We start from the raw sequence: 20,721 nt of genomic DNA, 5'->3' as shown, positions 1-20,721 counted from the left end.
CAGCTGGGGGAGGCTTGTGTTGCCAGGGGTGGCATTTTGCATGCAAAATGCCCCCCAACCCTCTGGGGCCCTTCTCCCACCCCTCCTCCCACCCCCCACCAAGGCTCAGCCTGCTCCCACTTGGGGGGGCATTTCATGGCCTCCCCAAGTAGATGCTCTGCTCTCATCTCTACCACTGACAGCTGGGGGAGGCTTGTGTTGCCAGGGGTGGCATTTTGCATGCAAAATGCCCCCCAGCCCTCTGGGGCCCTTCTCCCACCCTTCCTCCCACCCCCCACCAAGGCTCAGACTGCTCCCACTTGGGGGGGGCCATTTCATGGCCTCCCCAAGTAGGTCCTCTCAGCCCCTAAAGTCCACCCCTTACAGCCCCACACAAACCCAATTCCCCCCCAGCTGCCACACACAGACCCAAATCCCCACATTAGCCCCTCACAGACCCAAATCCACCCCCACCTGCCCCACACCCATAACCCCAGGAACAGGCTGGCAAAGGCCAGCCCTCTCCCTTTGTTCCCTATGCTGGGAACTTCTAAACTCTCTTTCCCTAGGCAATTCTGCACAGCCCAGGGGTGCCACAATGGTGGGCACACTTCTGAGTGCCAGCTGGTCCCTGTGAAAGAGCACCTGAACCACAGACACCCTCCCTCAAATTCCCCCACCACCTACAGAGATGGCTGGCCAGCCAGCCCCATTGTTCCCTATGATGGGAACCAACTGCACAACAAAGAATAAAACAAGAACAACACAAAATAAAGTTTTAAAAAAATTATATTCTCCCTTCCAAAGTACAAGTAGGCAAAGCATTATGACACATTACACCAGCAGTCCCCCACACAGAAAAATTAAAACAAAACTCACTTAACATCAGAGAATCACAAAGCATGATTCCTGTCAAAAACACTTTATTTCTTGAACAGCTTTAGGTTACACAGCAGGGGGGAACACCAAAGGGCATGGCAGCACTATCTTACACAAAAATAACACAACTCACTTCACATCAGAGAATCACAAAGCACAATTCCTGTTAAAAACACTTTATTTCTTGAACAGCTTTAGGTTACACAGCAGGGGGGAACACCAAAGGGCATGGCAGCACTATCTTACACAAAAATAACACAACTCGCTTCACATTAAAGAATCACCCCAAAAAATTGCTGTCAAAAGCACTTTATTTCTGTAACTGCTTTAGGAAGGCACCACAGAGCAGGAAAGCAGTGTACTACACAAAAATAACACAACTCACTTCACATCAGAGAATCACACAAACACAATTGCTGTCAAAAACGGTGAAGTGGGTTGTATTATTTTTTGCAGTACATTGCTATCATGCCCTGTTGTGCCCTCCTACTGTGTAACCTAAAGCTGTTCAAGAAATAAAGTGTTTTTGCCAGGAATTGTGTTTTTGTGATTCTCTGATGTTAAGTGAGTTGTGTTATTTTTGTGTAAGATAGTGCTGCCATGCCCTTTGGTGTTCCCCCCTGCTGTGTAACCTAAAGCTGTTCAAGAAATAAAGTGTTTTTAACAGGAATTGTGCTTTGTGATTCTCTGATGTGAAGTGAGTTGTGTTATTTTTGTGTAAGATAGTGCTGCCATGCCCTTTCGTGTTCCCCCCTGCTGTGTAACCTAAAGCTGTTCAAGAAATAAAGTGTTTTTGACAGGAATCATGCTTTGTGATTCTCTGATGTTAAGTGAGTTTTGTTTTAATTTTTCTGTGTGGGGGACTGCTGGTGTAATGTGTCATAATGCTTTGCCTACTTGTACTTTGGAAGGGAGAATATAATTTTTTTAAAACTTTATTTTGTGTTGTTCTTGTTTTATTCTTTGTTGTGCAGTTGGTTCCCATCATAGGGAACAATGGGGCTGGCTGGCCAGCCATCTCTGTAGGTGGTGAGGGAATTTGAGGGAGGGTGTCTGTGGTTCAGGTGCTCTTTCACAGGGACCAGCTGGCACTCAGAAGTGTGCCCACCATTGTGGCACCCCTGGGCTGTGCAGAATTGCCTAGGGAAAGAGAGTTTAGAAGTTCCCAGCATAGGGAACAAAGGGAGAGGGCTGGCCTTTGCCAGCCTGTTCCTGGGGTTATGGGTGTGGGGCAGGTGGGGGTGGATTTGGGTCTGTGAGGGGCTAATGTGGGGATTTGGGTCTGTGTGTGGCAGCTGGGGGGGAATTGGGTTTGTGTGGGGCTGTAAGGGGTGGACTTTAGGGGCTGAGAGGACCTACTTGGGGAGGCCATGAAATGGCCCCCCCAAGTGGGAGCAGTCTGAGCCTTGGTGGGGGGTGGGAGGAAGGGTGGGAGAAGGGCCCCAGAGGGCTGGGGGGCATTTTGCATGCAAAATGCCACCCCTGGCAACACAAGCCTCCCCCAGCTGTCAGTGGTAGAGATGAGAGCAGAGCACCTACTTGGGGAGGCCATGAAATGCCCCCCCAAGTGGGAGCAGGCTGAGCCTTGGTGGGGGGTGGGAGGAGGGGTGGGAGAAGGGCCCCAGAGGGTTGGGGGGCATTTTGCATGCAAAATGCCACCCCTGGCAACACAAGCCTCCCCCAGCTGTCAGTGGTAGAGATTAGAGCACCTACTTGGGGAGGCCATGAAATGGCCCCCCCAAGTGGGAGCAGGCTGAGCCTTGGTGGGGGGTGGGAGGAGGGGTGGGAGAAGGGCCCCTGAGGGTAGGGGGGCATTTTGCATGCAAAATGCCACCCCTGGCAAAGGAAGCCTGCCTCTTCATTTTTTCCCCATAGGAAATAATGAAGAAAGATCAGCAGCAGCATGCTAACAATATGCTGCTCCTTCGCTTTCTTATGGGAGGATGGGGGACCTGCTTTGGGGGGCCATAACATGGCCCCCCAAAGTCCAATCTGTCTGAAACTTGGGTGGTTGTTAGAGAAGGGTTAGAGGAAGGTCCCCACCAATTTTGGGCTTATTCGGTGGGAAAATGTGTCCTCCAGACGTCCTGGAAGACGGAGGCATTTTCCCATAGAAAAGCCGAAAGAAAGCCGAAAGAATCCCGAAACGTTTCGGCTTTTTTCTTTCGGCTACCCGAAACGTTTCGGCATTCCCCGAAACGTTTCGGCATTCCCCGAAAGAAGCCGAAACACTTTTGTTTCGGCATTCTTTCGGCATTCTGAATGCCGAAACGCAAATCCCTAATCATCACATATTTTATTTATTATCCGCTTCTCCTTTCTCTTCTTTAGTTGCCATGCCAAGTATTTCCCAGGTTTATTTGCCCCTTCAAAAGTCTTTTGGTTCATTCTCTTAAGATTCCATTCCAACTCCTTATTGTTCATTGCCATCAACTGTTCTTGAAGGATTTTAATGTCCTGATATATCTTCTTTTTCCCTGGTCTTTTCTTTAATTGTATCTCTTTGGCTTTTATTTTCTCCATAATCTCCTGCCTCTTCCCTTCTCTTTTTTTCCTGGCTCTTTCATTTAAATCCATTAGTATGCCTCTAATTACTGCCTTATAAGTATCCCATACCTTATGGGTTGGTACTTCTCTGTTCATATTATGCTGTATGAAGAATTTAGTCTCACTTCTCAGCGTCTCCATATTTTCTCCCTCTTGTAACAAGTCCTCATTTATTCTCTATCCTCTCCTTTTGGTTCTTTCCCCAAACTTCCACATAATTGGATTATGATCTGAGCCTACCATAGGCATTATTTCCACCTCCTTAGTCCAAAGCGCTAAGTCCTTTCAGGCCCAGATCATATCAATTCGTGACAACGTTGAATGTCGCGCCGAGAAAAACGTATATTGTCTGCTTTTAGGAGTCTGTCTTCTCCATACATCTTCTAGAGTTTCCTGTTGCATTAATGCAAAAAAAGTCTTTGGTAGTAGTCCTCTTTTCTTTTGTACAGTTGCTGATTTCTTATCCTGATCCAAATTAGTAACTCCATTGAAATCTCCAGCAAGAATTATCTGGTCATAAGAAAGTTCATCCAATTGCTTCCTCAAATCCTTGAAAAAGCTTTCTTTTGCTCCATTGGGTGCATAAATTCCAATCACCAACACTTTCTTTAAATTCCATATACATTCCACTGCTAAAAATCTGGCCTCCACAGTTCTCACCACTAATTTTGGCTGTAGCTCCTCTTTTATATACAATGCCACTCCCCTTTTTTTCTTTTTTGAGGCCGCTACATAGTCATTACCCAATTTGTTCAGTTTAAGATACTTTACATCCTGCTTTCTAATGTGGGTCTCTTGTAAACACACAATATCACATTTTTGTTTTAATAGCCAGTGGAAAATGTTTTTTCTCTTATTAGGTGAATTAAGTCCATTTACATTCCAAGATAATACTTTACACTCCATATTCATAGCCTTGTTGTTGGTAAGTCCTTTTCATTGTCCCTAATGAACTTTTCCATTTCTAATTCAGATCTGATGCGCTTTTTCACTCCCCCAAATTCAAAGGACATTCCTTCAGGCAATTCCCATCTGTACCTTATTTTCATGTCCTTCAGAATCTGGACTAGAGCTTTGTATTTTTTCCGGTCCAGCAACACCGATCTAGGTAACTCCTTCATGATAATAACCGTCTTGCCATCGACCTCCAATGGATCTTGAAATTGCTTATTCACAATCAATTCTCTTATATTTCTAGTCGTAAACTGCACAATCACGTCTCTTGGTAATTTCCTCTGGGTCGCAAATCTTGAGTTTATTCTGTCCACCACATCTAGGAAAGCCACAATTTCCACCTCCTCCTTCCCCAGGTACTCAGCCAACACCTCAGTGATCTGTTCTTGGGCCGTCTTTCCTTCCACTTCCGGCAAGCCGCGAAACCTCAGCTGCTTCTCCATATGTCTGCTCTCCGCAGCTGCCATTCTGCCCCTCATCACCCTCATCTCAGTTCGTTGCGTGTCTGCTAGGGTCTCCACCGCATTTTCTACTACATTAACTCTTTGCTGTGTCGCTTGCAGGTCATTTTGTATCGTTTCCATACCCTTCTTCATCTCTGCCAGTTCATTCTTAAGTGTCTCTTTAAACTCTTTCGCCAACTCGGGTATCATGTCCTTAAGCTCCTTAATCCCTTCTGAAAGTTTTTTGTCCAAGTTCTCTATCGCCGCCTGCCACTCTTTTTTCGACATCGTGGGGCTTGCTTTACCTCGCTCCCACGAGTCTGCTCGCTTCCTTAGCTCCGTGGCGTTTGGCTTATTTTAAATGTCCCGGTCTTTTTCCCAAAAAAGTCATTTAAAGAGTCCAAAATGTCGGGCGTCTTTTCTCTATGGTTCCTCTATGGTTATTCCCCTTTATTTGTAATCCAATATGGCTTACTTCCTCTTCCGCTGAAGCCGCGACTCTTCCCCTTTCAAAGATGGCAATTCCCTTCTTCCTATAGTCCAGAAAGAGCCGCTTCTCTCCAGCAACTCTATCACTGTTACGTATTTCCTGTTTCCCAGCCTCCCACAGCAGTTCTCGCGATGATAGGACTTTCTCACAGCCCGATATCTCCTTGTAACCACAGGTATGTAAAACAATAGTCCAATTTCTTTAATAACTCCATTTTACTTAGTCCTTTTTTTGATATAGTTCTTGCCGGAACTTCCCCTCCTTATAATCAATCTGTTGCAGTTTAAAAGTCTACTTTAATGCTTCATTCTTTAAGTAATCTGTCCCATTTCAAGAGATAGTGATCTTTACCTTCTTAAGCACTTTTCGTGGGTTGTAGTCGCTATTTCAATCTCCAATTCCCATCAATTCTTCTTGTCCCTGTTGAAGCTTGGGCATGTAGGTCTTATGCCAACTGCATTGGCTCCTAGGCTGCCGCAGAGATTTTAGCCAGACCTGTCTTTGGGTGGGACCTCAAGGGACGGGAGAGAGTCCGTTGCGCAGGACCCCCCCTCGCCTGAGATCAACGCGCCCTGAGGTTCTTGAGCGTTCTATGCCTGTTCTCTGCCTGAGAACAGTTGGCCGCGGGCAGATTTAGCCCCTCCAACCACCAAAACAGCAGCCCGGACAGCTCAGCACTTAGAGCTGTGTTAGACCTTCATGGATCCCAAACCGGAAGTCAAATAAAATAAAATCTTTAATGAATTGACAGCTTGCTTAATTAACCCTCTACTTAAAAATATGGAACGACCTACTAAGAGAGCCCAGGTGACGTGGTGATCATTGGATACAAATAATAATAATAATAATAACATTCAATTTATATACTGCCCTTCAGGACAACTTAATGCCCACTCAGAGCGGTTTACAAAGTGTTATTATTATGATTCCCTTTCTGTTGCAAAATATATAGCGGCAATAATTCGATATCAGAGACTGAATATTGAGTAAGGTTTTTCTTCTTTTAATTTCACCTTAAGACAATAGCTTTAACAGCAGCATCAGACAGACAGACAGACAGACAGACAGACAGACAGACAGACAGCGGCCACTCTTGGGGCTGGCAGGGGGAGCAACTCAATGTGAATGGAGAGTGAACTGTCCCTAAAAAAGCACATATCTTCAGACCCTCGGTTTAGTATAATAAAGCCTAACCAGCTGTCCCTTTCTTAAAGGGTGCCCTTGTTCTCCCCGGAAGAACTCCAAACCACTCAGTTGGGCAGGAAAAGAAAAACTTTGAGAAGTGTGTGTGGGGGATCTCCCTTCTGTATTCTCTTTTCTTGTCTTGGGGAACATTTATTACCATAGGAATGGCTTCTCTGCCAGCTTTGCCAGCTCGGAACTGAGAAGGAATGGAGAAAGCAAGTGGGAGAACTGGAGACAGGCTGTGTGATCTTAACCTTTTTGGAAACACAATCGTCACAAAGCAAAAGAAAAAGCTCGAACACAGATGGCTTGTAAATGTGTCCTATCCTAACCCCAGGTTTCTCTTTTTTTCTGCAGGAGGCATGTGGAGGTCAGCGAATGAAACATCTGAGTGTCCAGGGATGGATAAAGGGGATAAATATTCAGATGCAAAAGGGGAAGTTGAAAATTCTGATTCCCTGAGGAAGGAGGAGAGAAAACGTCTGTCTAAAGGAAGGAGTGATTCTGATCTTTTACAAGGTGAATACGCTCACGAAATCCAGGTACTTGAAAAAATGTACATAGAAGGCAATAGAAATGAGGGCACAGCAAGTGGGGAAACGTTTTCTGAAACAGCAGACATTAGCATGCATTGGAAAACCCATAACACAACGAAAAAATATAAATGCCTGGAGTGTGGAAAAAGCTTCAGTCGGAGTGGAAACCTTAAGTCCCATGAGAGAATGCACACAGGGGAAAAACCTTATAAATGCCAGGACTGTGGGAAAAGCTTCAGTCGCAGTGGAGATCTTAATTCCCATCAAAGAATACACACGGGGGAAAAACCTTATAAATGCCAGGACTGTGGAAAAACCTTCAGTACGAGTGGAAATCTTCATTCCCATCAAAGAATGCACACAGGGGAAAACCTTATAAATGCCAGGACTGCAGAAAAAGCTTCAGTCGCAGTGAAAGCCTTAAATCCCATCAAAGAATGCACACAGGGGAAACACCTTATAAATGCCAAGTCTGCGGGAAAAGCTTCAGTACGAGTGGAAATCTTCATTCCCATCAGAGAATGCACACAGGGGAAAAACCTTATAAATGCCAGGACTGCGGGAAAAGCTTCAGTCGCAGTGGAGACCATAATTCCCATCAAAGAATACACATGGGGGGAAAGCCTTATAAATGCCTGGAGTGTGGAAAAAGCTTCAGTCACAGTGGAAGCCTTAATTCCCATCAGAGATTGCACACAGGGGAAAAACCTTATAAATGCCAGGACTGCGGGAAAAGCTTCAGTCGCAGTGGAGATCTTAATTCCCATCAAAGAATACACACAGGGGAAACACCTTATAAATGCCAGGACTGTGGAAAAACCTTCAGTACGAGTGGAAATCTTAATTCCCATCAAAGAATACACACAGGGGAAAAACCTTATAAATGCCAGGACTGCGGAAAAAGCTTCAGTCGCAGTGAAAGCCTTAAATCCCATCAAACAATACACACAGGCGAAAAACCTTATAAATGCCAGGAGTGCGGGAAAAGCTTCAGTCTCAATGGAGACCTTAATTCCCATCAAAGAATACACACAGGAGAAAAACCATATAAATGCCAGGAGTGTGGAAAAACCTTCAGCACAAGTGGAAATTTTCATTCTCATCAAAGAATGCACACAGGGGAAAAACCTTACAAATGCCAGGACTGTGGAAAAACCTTCAGTCGCAGTCATGTCCTTAATTCTCATCAAAGAATGCACACAGGGGAAAAACCTTATAAATGCCTGGAGTGTGGGAAAAGTTTCAGAAACAGGGGACATCTTAATAGCCATCAAAGAATTCACACAGGGGAAAAACCTTATAAATGCCTGGAGTGTGGGAAGAGCTTCAGTCGCAGTGGAGATCTTAATTCCCATCAAAGAATACACACAGGGGAAAAACCTTATAAATGCCAGGACTGTGGAAAACCTTCAGTACAAGTGGAAATCTTCATTCCCATCGAAGAATGCACACAGGGGAAAAACCTTATAAATGCCGGGACTGTGGAAAAACCTTCAGTCACAGTGGAGGCCTTAATTCCCATCAAAGAATACACACAGGAGAGAAGCCATATTAATGCCTGGAGTGTGGGAAAAGCTTCAGACTGAGTGGAGTCCTTACTTCTTACCAGTGCTACTACTAGAACAAGAAGTTTAAGGCAGCTGCAAAAAATGACTTTTACAACCTCACTATAGCCTGCTAGGTGGCTTCTTACCTCAACGTGGGCGACCTGGCCACCTGGATCCATGCTATGGTAATATCCAGACTTGACTATTGTAATGCATTCTACATAGGTCTCCCATTCATTTGAACTAGGAAACTCCAGTTGGTGCAAAACACTGCGGCACGACTGCTGTCAGGAGCATGAACATGATATTGTCGAAGGCTTTCACGGCCGGAGAACGATGGTTGTTGTGGATTTTCTGGGCTGTATGGCCATTGTCTTGGCATTGTAGTTTTATTTGACTATCTTTAGGATTAAGTTTTGAGAGTATAAGTTTGCCTGTATCCTTTAGTGTAAGTGTTAAGTGACTTAGAATATGGGTGTTTTATTGTATTCTAGTTTAGGAGCATAGAAGTTAAGTTGTAAGATGTATTTCTGAGTGTGTCCCGTTTGTAGAAACCTGCTCATACCAGCTCGGTTAAAGTGTGTGTGTGTGGGGGTGGGCATTACGACCTGTTCTGCTTCTAATATTAGCCGGGTTAATGCAGGGGTGGGAATTGCAGGGAGTGGGCATTGGTACCTGCTCTGCTTCTAATACCACCTGGATAAGGCTAGGGATGGGCAATGCCACCTGCTCTGCTCCTGATCCTAGCTGGCTGGGGTGAGCATTGCTACTCACAAAAGAAGGATCCATTCTGATGTTTTGTGTTTATGGACTGGTTAATCTGTCATCGGAGGAGAGTTGTATCTATCCTTACAGTTCCGTTGCATGCCAAATACAGGCACATTTTGTGTTTAAATATCACAGCATTTTGATTTGGTGTTTTTATACCTGATAAAAAATAGTGGTTGAATTGTTTACTTTTCCATATGGGGACGTTTGTCTTTTTTGGCTGCTCCTAATACCAGCTAGGTTAAGGGGGTGGGTGGGCATTTCTACCCTAAAACCAGTTGAGTGGCTAGGAAAACCATGGAACGAACCGAACAAAGCACCACAGCTAACTAGCTGGCCCAGGAAAGGGAGGGGAGGACCTGACCATTGGGGGGCTCTGGAGGCTGGCACTTGGGGTCCCCTGGCAGCCATTCCCCTCTCCCTACAAAAAAATCCCACCACACCTGTGAGCAGCCCAGAGAGAACATTGGGAAGGAACGTGCACTTAATTATGTGATTTTGTTAAGAATGTGTTCTGAATGTCTGTTTTTAAGATGGAGTGATTAAGGAGTGTGCTAAGAAAGCAAGGTATATACAATGCTAGGTAGTATAACCGAGTTTTCTTTGGGGTTATCTTGACTAGCACTGTTCTGAATTGCCTCAAAATGTGCTTGTACTCACTTATAGGATATGAATTTGAAATGAGAAGGAGATTGCTACTACTCTGAACTCTGTACATTGCTCAGAAATCGAGTGCACAGCAATTGTTTTCTATTTTGCCCTGGTTCAGACTTCAACCACACATTTACCAAAAGAAGGCATCTGCGATGCCACACTTTAGTAAATTTCAGTACTAAGTCACCCTTACGAATAAGGCAGAATCAAGACTCCTCTAAATGAATGTTCAGGAAAACTTTAAAAAATGTTCTCCGACAGGCTTTTCTGTGTTGCCTTTCTTAGTGTCAAATTTGTGACAATTAGTTTGCCCTATACACATGGTATGTATATTTGTAGATCTTAAAGGTGACTGTCCTAAAAGTGAATTTCAAAAACAGGCCACAGCAGGAGATTGCTGAGATACCCCTCTAACCACTGGCCAACTTTCACCTTTTCCTAGGTTTGGCCCAGCCCAGGGGCATTGTTAGGGAGGTCCCCATGGGTGCCCAGGCCCCCCTAAATTTGTGGGGAGACCCTCCCTAAATCCCCATAGCCCCATCTCCATAGATGGTAGCAACGGAAGCCCCTCCCCGTGATGTCTTTGGCTCCTCCCTATGATGTTACTGCCCCCCTTCTTTTAAGGACCAGATAGACAATGGCTCTGGCCCAGCCCCAGCCCCCCCTCCAGGAAATTGGAAAGTCTACGCCCCTGTCTTCAGGGGTATACTGCTTCAGGCCAAGGAAGTTCCATTTATCCACCAAGGCGTGTGACAGACCTCTGCTCCATGAACATATCTGGCCCCCTTTTAAAGATGTCTTACTACAGCCAGGCTCACAGCCTGCCGACCCATCATTGCAGGGGGCAAGAAAGCCCAACAGGGCTGGCCCGTCAGAAGCAGACTGGCTAAGTCCAGGAAGGATCCCCAAAGGCAACCCTTTGCCGCCTTCTTTCTCTGGGCTCCCCCCCTCCCCATGACTCCCACACCGGATTCCTCCACAGAGCAGAGTGGAGCCCCTTCTCCCCCTCCCCAGGAACGAGGCACGAGAGTCCCGCTGTGCCTTTGCCTGAGAGGGGAACTACAAGTGGCAAAAGGCGCAGGTTGGACACTTGTCAGCTTCCCTCAAGTTTTGGCGGGAAATGTAGGCAGCTTGGCGGAATGTTGGACGAGTGACAGCTGAAAAGTCCATTGGACAGCAGTCAGAGAGCCAAGCTGCAAGACCAGGACGCCTCCATTTCCCATCCAAACTTGAGGGAAGCTGGCAAGTGTCCAACCTGCGCCTTTTGTCACTTGTGGTTCAGCTTTAAGAGAAGCCAGAGGAATGCAGGGGGAGCCCTCCTGGGCCCCCCAGTCCCGCGTCTCCGGGAGCGCGGACCCGGGCAAGGCTGGGGGCTGAGTGCCTGTGTGTCGGTCAACCACGGGGTTAAAGCGGGAGACTCCCAACTCCTAGAGGTGCAGACGGGAGGGGGGGCGCTGGTGAGGTCACTTCCTGCTTTGCCCCCTCCCTCCCTCCCTCCAGAGGCATGTGGCCCCTTTGGCATTCCCAGGGCGGCCTCTGCTCCGTCCCAGGGGCGACTGGTGAGTTGAAACCGCGTTGGGGGCGGGGGGAGAGGGGAAGGGAAACAGCCCCCCCTTTACCCCAAGGAGAGGCTGGCAGGACAGCGGGTCCTTTGGGCTTCCTTCCCCCCCCTCCGCACCACCATCCTGCAGTTTCCTCCTTGCTGCAAAGCCCGAAGGCGCCGGAGCAGAATTCAGCCCGGGTGGGGGGATTGGGGGGCACCGGCCAGTGGCGGATGGAAGACCTGATCCGTCTCCCTGCCTTGTCAAACTCGGTTTCTATCTTGAGGACGGGAAAGTTTGGATCCCCCCCACCCGCCTCCGTGGCGGCTGTTTCCTTGCCTGCAAAAGCCGGAGGGGATTTTTTAAAAAATAGCAACGGACTGTTCTTAGAACAATGTAACTGTCCGGTTCTGAGAATTCCCAGTTTGTGTTTTTAAAAAGCGCATCTCTGGCCCCTTTCATTGCAGAGCTATAGGTCTTTCCTTGTTATTTCACAACAGCCGGGTGGGGCTGGAGATTAAAACAGGCAAAGCTGGGAATTCAAGGAATTGGTTCCACATGGAGGTATAACGCTAAGCCAATCTAGTTATGCCACTTCAGCCCCCAGCTTTTAAAACAAGCGAGGCGGGCATGGAAGGGTTAGGGGGCGGTGGACATTAATGGAAGATGGGGCAGGGGAGATACAGGAACCCCGCCCTGTGGAAGCCCCATGGCCTCTGCCTCGTCTTGCCTCTTCCGCCAGCTGCAAAGCTTGTCCCCCTTGCGGAAAACCCCTTAGATGCCCCACCACTCCCCCTCCCTGCCCCCTCGACATCCTAGCCAGACTCCTGTAACGTTTTGACTGCTTTTCTCATCCTCTGGGCATGTGCGAAGGGGGCTTCTCCCTCCTGCCTCCCATAGATTATCAACCAGGGGGGCAGGGTGTTTTTAAGAGTCAGCTGAGAAGAGAAAGAGCCCCTGCCTGACACAGGGATCAACCAGAGTCTCAGATTTGGTCCTCATAGCCAGGAGGAAGAGCTGGCAGAGGCCTGAGGTGGTGGAGGGCAATTTCAGACACTTCCTCCCGCTTTCTCCGCACATACATTCAAGATGGCTTCTCTTCAGACCGCGCAAGGAAGAACCCATTTTGGGAGGCTTCCCTCTGCTAAACTCTTCCTGTCACAGAGAGGCTCAATGACAGGCAAAAACAAAGGGCAGAAACATTTCATGGGCAGGGCTGGTTTTCTCCGCGTGGGCAGATTTCAGTTCCTAGCTGGCTTCTTCCACCTGCAGTCTCACATCCCGTCACTTCCGGGCCCCTCATTCCCAGCACCTCCTTCTAAATATGTGGGGCAGGCCGGAGGGTCTCGTGTTCCCTCACAGGAGAGGAGGGACCAGAGTGGCTTCCAGGGCCAGGGACCCCTCAGCACTCAGGAAACGATTGGGTGAATCTGGGTGGAAACATGGCCCGAAGGAGAAGGGGATGAACAGATAAGAAAGGTGCGGGGAGATACCAGGCCAAAGACTCTGTATCCAAGATCCGGAATTGCGCCTCACAGCCAATCCAGAGAGAGCTCTGCTGAAGGGCAAAGAAATCTGACTGCAGCAAAAAGCGTTGCCCTCCATCTTTCTTTCTCTCCCTCCCAGGTGGCCAAAGAAAGCCCCCCTCAGCTGTTTCTCTGCTGTCTCCTCAGAGTGGTGAAGGGAAAAGACCAGCCATGCAGCCAGCTCAGGTAAGTGGGGGGAGGGGGGAGGGGTTCACGCCATGTGTTGTCCTGAATTTTCCTTCGCAAGGGATTTGCTCCTCTTCATGGACGTCTCTGGCCGTTTCTCCACAAGGCTTATAGCCCACCTACAGAATGAGGGGCCCTGAGATGTCCCCAAGGGAGACTGCTGACCTTAAGAAGTCCTCAAGAGACTTCCCCCTGCTCTGCTCCTCCTAAGACCAGCTGGGTAAAGGTGGAGGATGGGCATTGCCACCTGCTCTGCTCCTAATATCAGCTGGGTGAAGGTGGGGGGGTGGGCATTGCCACCTGCTCTGCTCCTAATACCAGCTGGGTGAAGGCAGACAATGGGCATTGCCACTTGCTCTGCTCCTAATATCATCTGGGTGAAGGTGGGGGGTGGGCATTGCCACCTGCTCCCCTCCTGCTCCCATCCTGAGCTTCCCGCAATGGCACATTTTCTGGAGGGACCTGGTGCCTTGCCTGGGCTTCCCTCCGTGGCAGCGCCCTCTGGTGTTGCACCAGGGTATGAAGTGAGTTGTCTTGAATATGCTTACTCAATTATATAGTAAGAAGCTTCCTATTTTTAAACTGTTCTTCTCCACTTAACCCTTCCAACAACAGTCTTGTGAGGTACGTTGGGCTGAAAGACTTGGATAGGACCAACACCTGGGCAAGCTTATATGGCACTGAAGGAATTTGAACTCAGTCCTCCCAGGTACTAGTCCTTCACTCTAACCACTACGTCACACGAGCCTTTTGGATTTTCTTTCTCATGGACCACCTTTCCAGCAATATAATGAAACTCTCTTCTCCTTCATCCAGGGACGGGTGTCCTTCGAAGAGGTGGCTGTGCATTTCTCCAAGGGGGAGTGGAGCCTGCTGAGCCCAGCGCAGAGGTCCCTGTACAAGGAGGTCATGCTGGAGAATTTTGGGACTGTGGCCTCTCTGGGTGAGGGTCCATTTCCCCTGGGCTGCCTCTTTCTGGCTGAGAGGAGTGACTGTAAGCAACTCCTGATCGAGGGAGGACGTGGTCAGGCTGTTTGCCCTGGGCCCAGGGGCTGATCTCTGCCATGCTCTGTGATCCTTCCCCAGATGTGGGAGGGGTTGTGGAGAAGGACCCCCCCCAATCTGGCATCTCTGTGCCTGGACCAGAAGGGAGGGCCTCAGAGGAGGTGCCAAGGGGCCTGGATATGGAGGTGGGAGTGTATAAGCAGGGCTCCCCCGCCCCCCCGGCTGGGCCTTGCCTTACCCTGGCTGAGTTTTGGCTGTGGAGGGAACTTGGCTGGCTTCTCTGCCCCTGAGTGAGTTCTCAGCTGGCACAGAACTGCCAATGCCAGATATGGCTCCGTACCACCCTTCCCCTACTCCTTGTCTGTTGGGTATTTCTGGAGGGGCTGGCATCCCGGCATGGAATTGCCCAGTTTATGAACACACAGAAGAGTCACAATTTTGTCTTTCTTTCTTTCTCACAAAAGGGCCTGAGGTTGCCAAGCCTGACCTCATTTCCAAGCTGGAAGGAGAAGAAGAGCCGTTTCTCCTGATGTCTGATGAAGAGGAGGGATTGGCAGGTATCCATTTTTATTTGTTGCGGGATTATCTGTTCCTTTTGCTTCCTTCCAAGGGATGTCTGTGGCCTTTTTCTCTTTGAGCTTCTTCACGCAAGAGCTTGGCTGGGTTGGGGATGATGAAACGGTGCTTGTAGACCCTGGACGCCTGAAAGCAGGCCTCTTCCCCCTCCCTGGTCGGATCACTTGTGCCAGGTGCTGTCCACTCGCAGAGGCAGTGGCTTCCTGGCAGGCCTTGATCCTGGGATGCCGGGTCTGCCAAGCAAGCAAACAAAGGAATTCAAGACCACCTAACGACAACCTCTTCTATTGTAAACATTCATATAATCAATACAGAAATGACAAATTGCCAATATATGTGCTAGTAAAACCACTAGTTAATCGTCCACAGCCATATAGCTTCCAGTCATAAGTCCATAAGCAGGATAATTCAATCTGATACAATTCAATACATCAGTGTGAATGGCCAGAGAAGCTATATGGCTGTGGAGAATTAACTAGTTGTTTTACTAGCACTGAGCACTTTATGGGTCTTGCAACGAAGACTGTATAAATGTATTGATACAACATTGAATTATGATGGATATTGAATAGTGTATGAACTGCACATATATTGGCATTACTGTATTGATTATATGAATGTTTACAACTGAAGTGGTTCTCGTTAGGTGGCCTTGAATTCCTTCGTTTGCCACCCTTTGTCAGGACTCTCCTTCTTCTGTTATCTCGGGGTCTGCCAAGCAAAGCAGGGGCTTTTCCTCAGAGACATGATGGCCCACAGCAAGTCCAGCCAGAACTCACGTGGACACATCCTGCCTCCACCCCCGAGCACAGTGCTGTGTTTTAGGTGACTCCGGAGGGAACTGCAGGATGGTATCGCTTTGCAACATTCAGCCCCTTGCGGCAGAAATTTTCCCAGCCTGTTTTCCACCCTAGCCAGGATGAAACTCCTCCAATTGACAGCCAATGGCCTGTAGTCTGAAGCAGCCCCTCAGGAGGCTGATTTAGTTCCCCACACACTGTGCGGAAGTGGTTTAGCAGTGGAAGGGCTGCTCCACAGAGACCCTGGCAGAGAGAAAGCGGGTGGGACAGCGTGGTGGCGGATTATGTTGCAAGGGTAGCCAGGCTGGACCAAGTCTCACTCGGATGCCACACAGGCTCTGGGTGAACAGGGGGCTCTGGTGGGGGGCAGGATTGCTTTTCCCCTCGGAGGGGATGCAAGATTGATGATAAAGTTGAAACCATTGAACACATGGATATAGACCGTCCCATCTTTAATGATTTGGCGGCCTCGCTTAATTAACCCTCTACTTAAAAATATGGAACGGCCTACTAAGAGAGCCCAGGTGACGTGGTGATCATTGGATACAAATAACAACAACAACAACATTTGATTTATATACCGCCCTTCAGGACAACTTTTTTTTTTGTATTTTTTTTAATTACCTACCTTAACTAACAATACAGAGGGAAAGAAGGGGGGCAGGGGAAGGAAAGAAAAAAAACAGCAACATATAACAACACTACACTACAAATAATGCTTTCCCTTCATACTGCCATTATTAAAAAATTAAAACTTTGTAAGATATTGATGGAGTGGTTGACCTTGCAAAATACAGATTACAATCCAAATTAAGTCTTCCTCCCCCCCTGGGCCTCGGACGCAGTTCTCTCTGAGCAACAGCAACCGCAGTGCTCGTTCCCTCCCCCCCCTTCAGACTTCAAATCCTTTTCTTCTTGCTTGGTGTCTTGCTGAAATTCTTGATTTTTGTCCTCAAAATCCCTTAGTTGATCTTCTGATACTATCTTGTAAGCTTGATCTTTGTAACTAAACCAGATACCTTCCAGAAATAGCCATTTATACTTTATTCCACGTTCCCTCAGAAGAGCTGCGAACTTTTTATACTTAAATCTTTTCCGAACTAAAAATGGGACGTCCTTCAGTATCTTAACTTTATTACCCAGAAAGTCCAGATCCGCATTGTATGAGTTGTATAGGATGGTGTCTCGGATCCTTTTAGATGAAAAATCGATGATGATCTCGCGAGGCAGCTGACGCTTCATTGCATATTTTGAAGAAGCCCGACGGACTTCCAAAATGACGCTTTTTACCTCTTCTTTAGTTGCCCTCGCGGGTGTCCCCAATAGTTCCGAGGCCAGACCCCATAAATTCTCATTTTCCTCCTCTTTCACATTCTGGAGGCGCAAAATTGTCTGTGTTCGTTCCACTTGTAGCCCGATCAGCTGGTTCTCCACCAGCTTTAGCTCTTTATTTGTAGCCTTCACGAGTGACGCACTTTCCCGAGCAGACTTCTCTGCCCCCCCCGCTACTTCCTTAATGGTTTTCACTTCGCTCTCAATTAAGCCCACCCTTTGATCTGTTTCGTTCAGCTTGTCAACAAAGGGTTTTATGGCTTCACCAACCACCCTCTGCACCACTTCCTCCAACGACTCTCCCTTTAGGGCAGCCGAAACTGACTTGCCCAGAGCGGGGCTTTGTTTCTTTGTTGCCATTTTAGGGGGGGGGGAACCGCCAACCAGATTCTGAAACTCAGCAAAGGGGAAGAACGAGCCTTCTTAACTTCAGATCCCACCACTCCTTCGCGTGCGCTTGTAATAACAGAAGGGATTCGCTTACTTACAGGCTTCCGCCTAGTTCTGCTCTTTGCCGTTTTCCATGGCCCGGCAGCACTCGAGGTGCCGCGCATGTCTGCCGGCCTCCATAGGGACAAACGGGCAATTTACCCCCCGCATCGATATCAGGGGGCTCTTCCCACCGCGTCCCGGACCCTGCCTCCCTCACTGGGACTCCTGGGGGCTAATCTTCGCAGATCAGCCGCCCGGTCAGGCTGTTCGGGTGCTTCCTCTCGGACCTGCGGAGAGGAGCCTCCAACATGGCCGAGAAAACGAAACCAAATCTGCCCTTCAGGACAACTTAATGCCCACTCAGAACGGTTTACAAAGTGTTATTATTATGATTCCCTTTCTGTTGCAAAATATATAGGGGCAATAATTCAATATCAGAGACAGAATATTGAGTAAGGTTTTTCTTCTTTTAATTTCACCTTCAGGCAATAGCGTTAAATCTGCAACAGACAGACAGACAGACAGCGGCCACTCTTTGGGCTGGCGGGGGGAGCAACTCAATGTGAATGGAGAGTGAACTGTCCCTAAAAAAGCACATATCTTCAGACCCTCGGTTTAGTATAATAAAGCCTAACCGGCTGTCCCTTTCTTAAAGGGTGCCCTTGTTCTCCCCGGAAGAACTCCAAACCACTCAGTTGGGCAGGAAAAGAAAAACTTTGAGAAGTGTGTGTGGGGGATCTCCCTTCTGTATTCTCTTTTCTTGTCTTGGGGAACATTTATTACCATAGGAATGGCTTCTCTGCCAGCTTTGCCAGCTCGGAACTGAGAAGGAATGGAGAAAGCAAGTGGGAGAACTGGAGACAGGCTGTGTGATCTTAACCTTTTTGGAAACACAATCGTCACAAAGCAAAAGAAAAAGCTCGAACACAGATGGCTTGTAAATGTGTCCTATCCTAACCCCAGGTTTCTCTTTTTTTCTGCAGGAGGCATGTGGAGGTCAGCGAATGAAACATCTGAGTGTCCAGGGATGGATAAAGGGGATAAATATTCAGATGCAAAAGGGGAAGTTGAAAATTCTGATTCCCTGAGGAAGGAGGACAGAAAAAGGCCATCTAAAGGAAGGAGTGATTCCGGTCTTTTACAAGGTGAATACGCTCATGAAATCCAAGTACTTGAAAAAATGTACATAGAAGGCAATAGAAATGAGGACACAGCAAGTGGGGAAACGTTTTCTGAAACATCAAACATTAGCATGCATTGGAAAAGCCACAACACAAAGAAAAAATATAAATGCCTAGAGTGTGGAAAAATCTTCAGTCGGAGTGGAAACCTTAAGTCCCATGAGAGAATGCACACAGGAGAAAAACCTTATAAATGCCAGGACTGCGGGAAAAGCTTCAGTCGCTGTGGAGATCTTAATTCCCATCAAAGAATACACACGGGGGAAAAACCTTATAAATGCCAGGACTGTGGGGAAAGCTTCAGTCGCAATGGAGTCCTTAAATTCCATCGAAGAATACACACACATTATAAATGCCTGGAGTGTGGGAAGAGCTTCAGTCGCAGTGGAAATCTTAATTCCCATCAAAGAATGCACACAGAGGAAAAACCTTATAAATGCCAGGACTGTGGAAAAACCTTCAATCACAGTCATGTCCTTAATTCTCATCAAAGAATACACACAGGGGAAAAACCTTATAAATGCCTGGAGTGTGGGAACAGCTTCAGTCACAGTGGAGATCTTAATTCCCATCAAAGAATACACATGGGGGGGAAACCTTATAAATGCCAGGACTGTGGAAAAACCTTCAGTACAAGTGGACACCTTCATTCCCATCGAAGAATGCACACAGGGGAAAAACCTTTCAAATGCCAGGACTGTGGAAAAACCTTCAGTCACAGTCATGTCCTTAATTCTCATCAAAGAATACACACAGGGGAAAAACCTTATAAATGCCTGGAGTGTGGGAAAAATTTCAGAAAGAGGGAAAATCTTAATAGGCATCAAAGAATTCACACAGGGGAAAAACCTTATAAATGCCTGGAGTGTGGGAAGAGCTTCAGTCGCAGTGGAGATCTTAATTCCCATCAAAGAATACACACAGGGGGAAAACCTTATAAATGCCTGGAGTGTGGGAAGAGCTTCAGTCGCAGTGGAAATCTTAATTCCCATCAAAGAATACACACAGGGGAAAAACCTTATAAATGCCTGGAGTGTGGGAAGAGCTTCAGTCGCAGTGGAAATCTTAATTCCCATCAAAGAATGCACACAGAGGAAAAACCTTATAAATGCCAGGACTGTGGAAAAACCTTCAGTCACAGTCATGTCCTTAATTCTCATCAAAGACTGCACACAGGGGAAAAACCTTATAAATGCCAGGACTGTGGAAAAACCTTCAGTACAAATGGAAACCTTCATTCCCATCGAAGAATGCACACAGGGGAAAAATCTTATAAATGCCAGGACTGTGGAAAAACCTTCAGTACAAGTGGAAACCTTCATTCCCATCAAAGAATACACACAGGGGAAAAACCTTATAAATGCCTGGAGTGTGGGAAAAGTTTCAGAAAAAGGGAACATCTTAATAGGCATCAAAGAATTCACACAGGGGAAAAACCTTATAAATGCCTGGACTGTGGGAAAAGTTTCCGGACAAGTGGACAACTTAATTCCCATCTAAGAATTCACACAGGGGAAAAACCTTATAAATGCCTGGAGTGTGGGAAAAGTTTCAGAAACAGGGGACATCTTAATAGCCATCAAAGAATTCACACAGGGGAAAAACCTGGAGTGTAGAAAAAGCTTCAGACTGAGTGGAGTCCTTACTTCTTACCAGTGCTACTACTAGAACAAGAAGTTTAAGGCAGCTGCAAAAAATGACTTTCACAACCTCACTATAGCCTGCTAGGTGGCTTCTTACCTCAACGTGGGCGACCTGGCCACCTGGATCCATGCTATGGTAACATCCAGACTTGACTATTGTAATGCATTCTACATAGGTCTCCCATTCATTTGAACTAGGAAACTCCAGTTGGTGCAAAACACTGCGGCACGACTGCTATCAGGAGCATGAACATGATATTGTCGAAGGCTTTCACGGCCGGAGAACGATGGTTGTTGTGGATTTTCCGGGCTCTATGGCCGTGGTCTCGGCATTGTAGTTGTATTTGACTATCTTTAGGATTAAGTTTTGAGAGTATAAATTTGCCTGTATCCTTCAGTGTAAATGTTAAGTGATATTCTGACTTAGAATATGGGTGTTTTATTGTATTCTAATTTAGGAGCATAGAAGTTAAGTTGCAAGATGTATTTTTGAGTGTGTCGCATTTGTAGAAACCTG

The 20,721-nt window shown here is 47.2% G+C and overlaps 1 protein-coding gene and 1 pseudogene across 1 annotated transcript in view; both read left to right on the top strand.

The window, feature by feature from the left end:
* The window catches only part of LOC129327989 (zinc finger protein 557-like), a 17,237-nt gene extending 10,051 nt beyond the window's left edge, over nucleotides 1-7,186 (top strand). Inside the window, exons 5-6 of the mRNA XM_054976732.1 lie at nucleotides 6,835-7,068; nucleotides 7,152-7,186. Coding sequence (XP_054832707.1) covers nucleotides 6,835-7,068; nucleotides 7,152-7,186 — 269 coding nt within the window. The remainder of the gene's footprint in view (nucleotides 1-6,834; nucleotides 7,069-7,151) is intronic.
* LOC129329147 (zinc finger protein 91-like) lies at nucleotides 7,126-20,721 on the top strand (annotated as a pseudogene).

The sequence above is a fragment of the Eublepharis macularius genome, chromosome 4, assembly GCF_028583425.1.
Source record: "Eublepharis macularius isolate TG4126 chromosome 4, MPM_Emac_v1.0, whole genome shotgun sequence".
Lineage (NCBI taxonomy): Eukaryota > Metazoa > Chordata > Lepidosauria > Squamata > Eublepharidae > Eublepharis > Eublepharis macularius.
The sequence above is the reverse complement of the archived record's forward strand: the minus strand, read 5'-3'. Positions and strand labels throughout refer to the sequence as shown.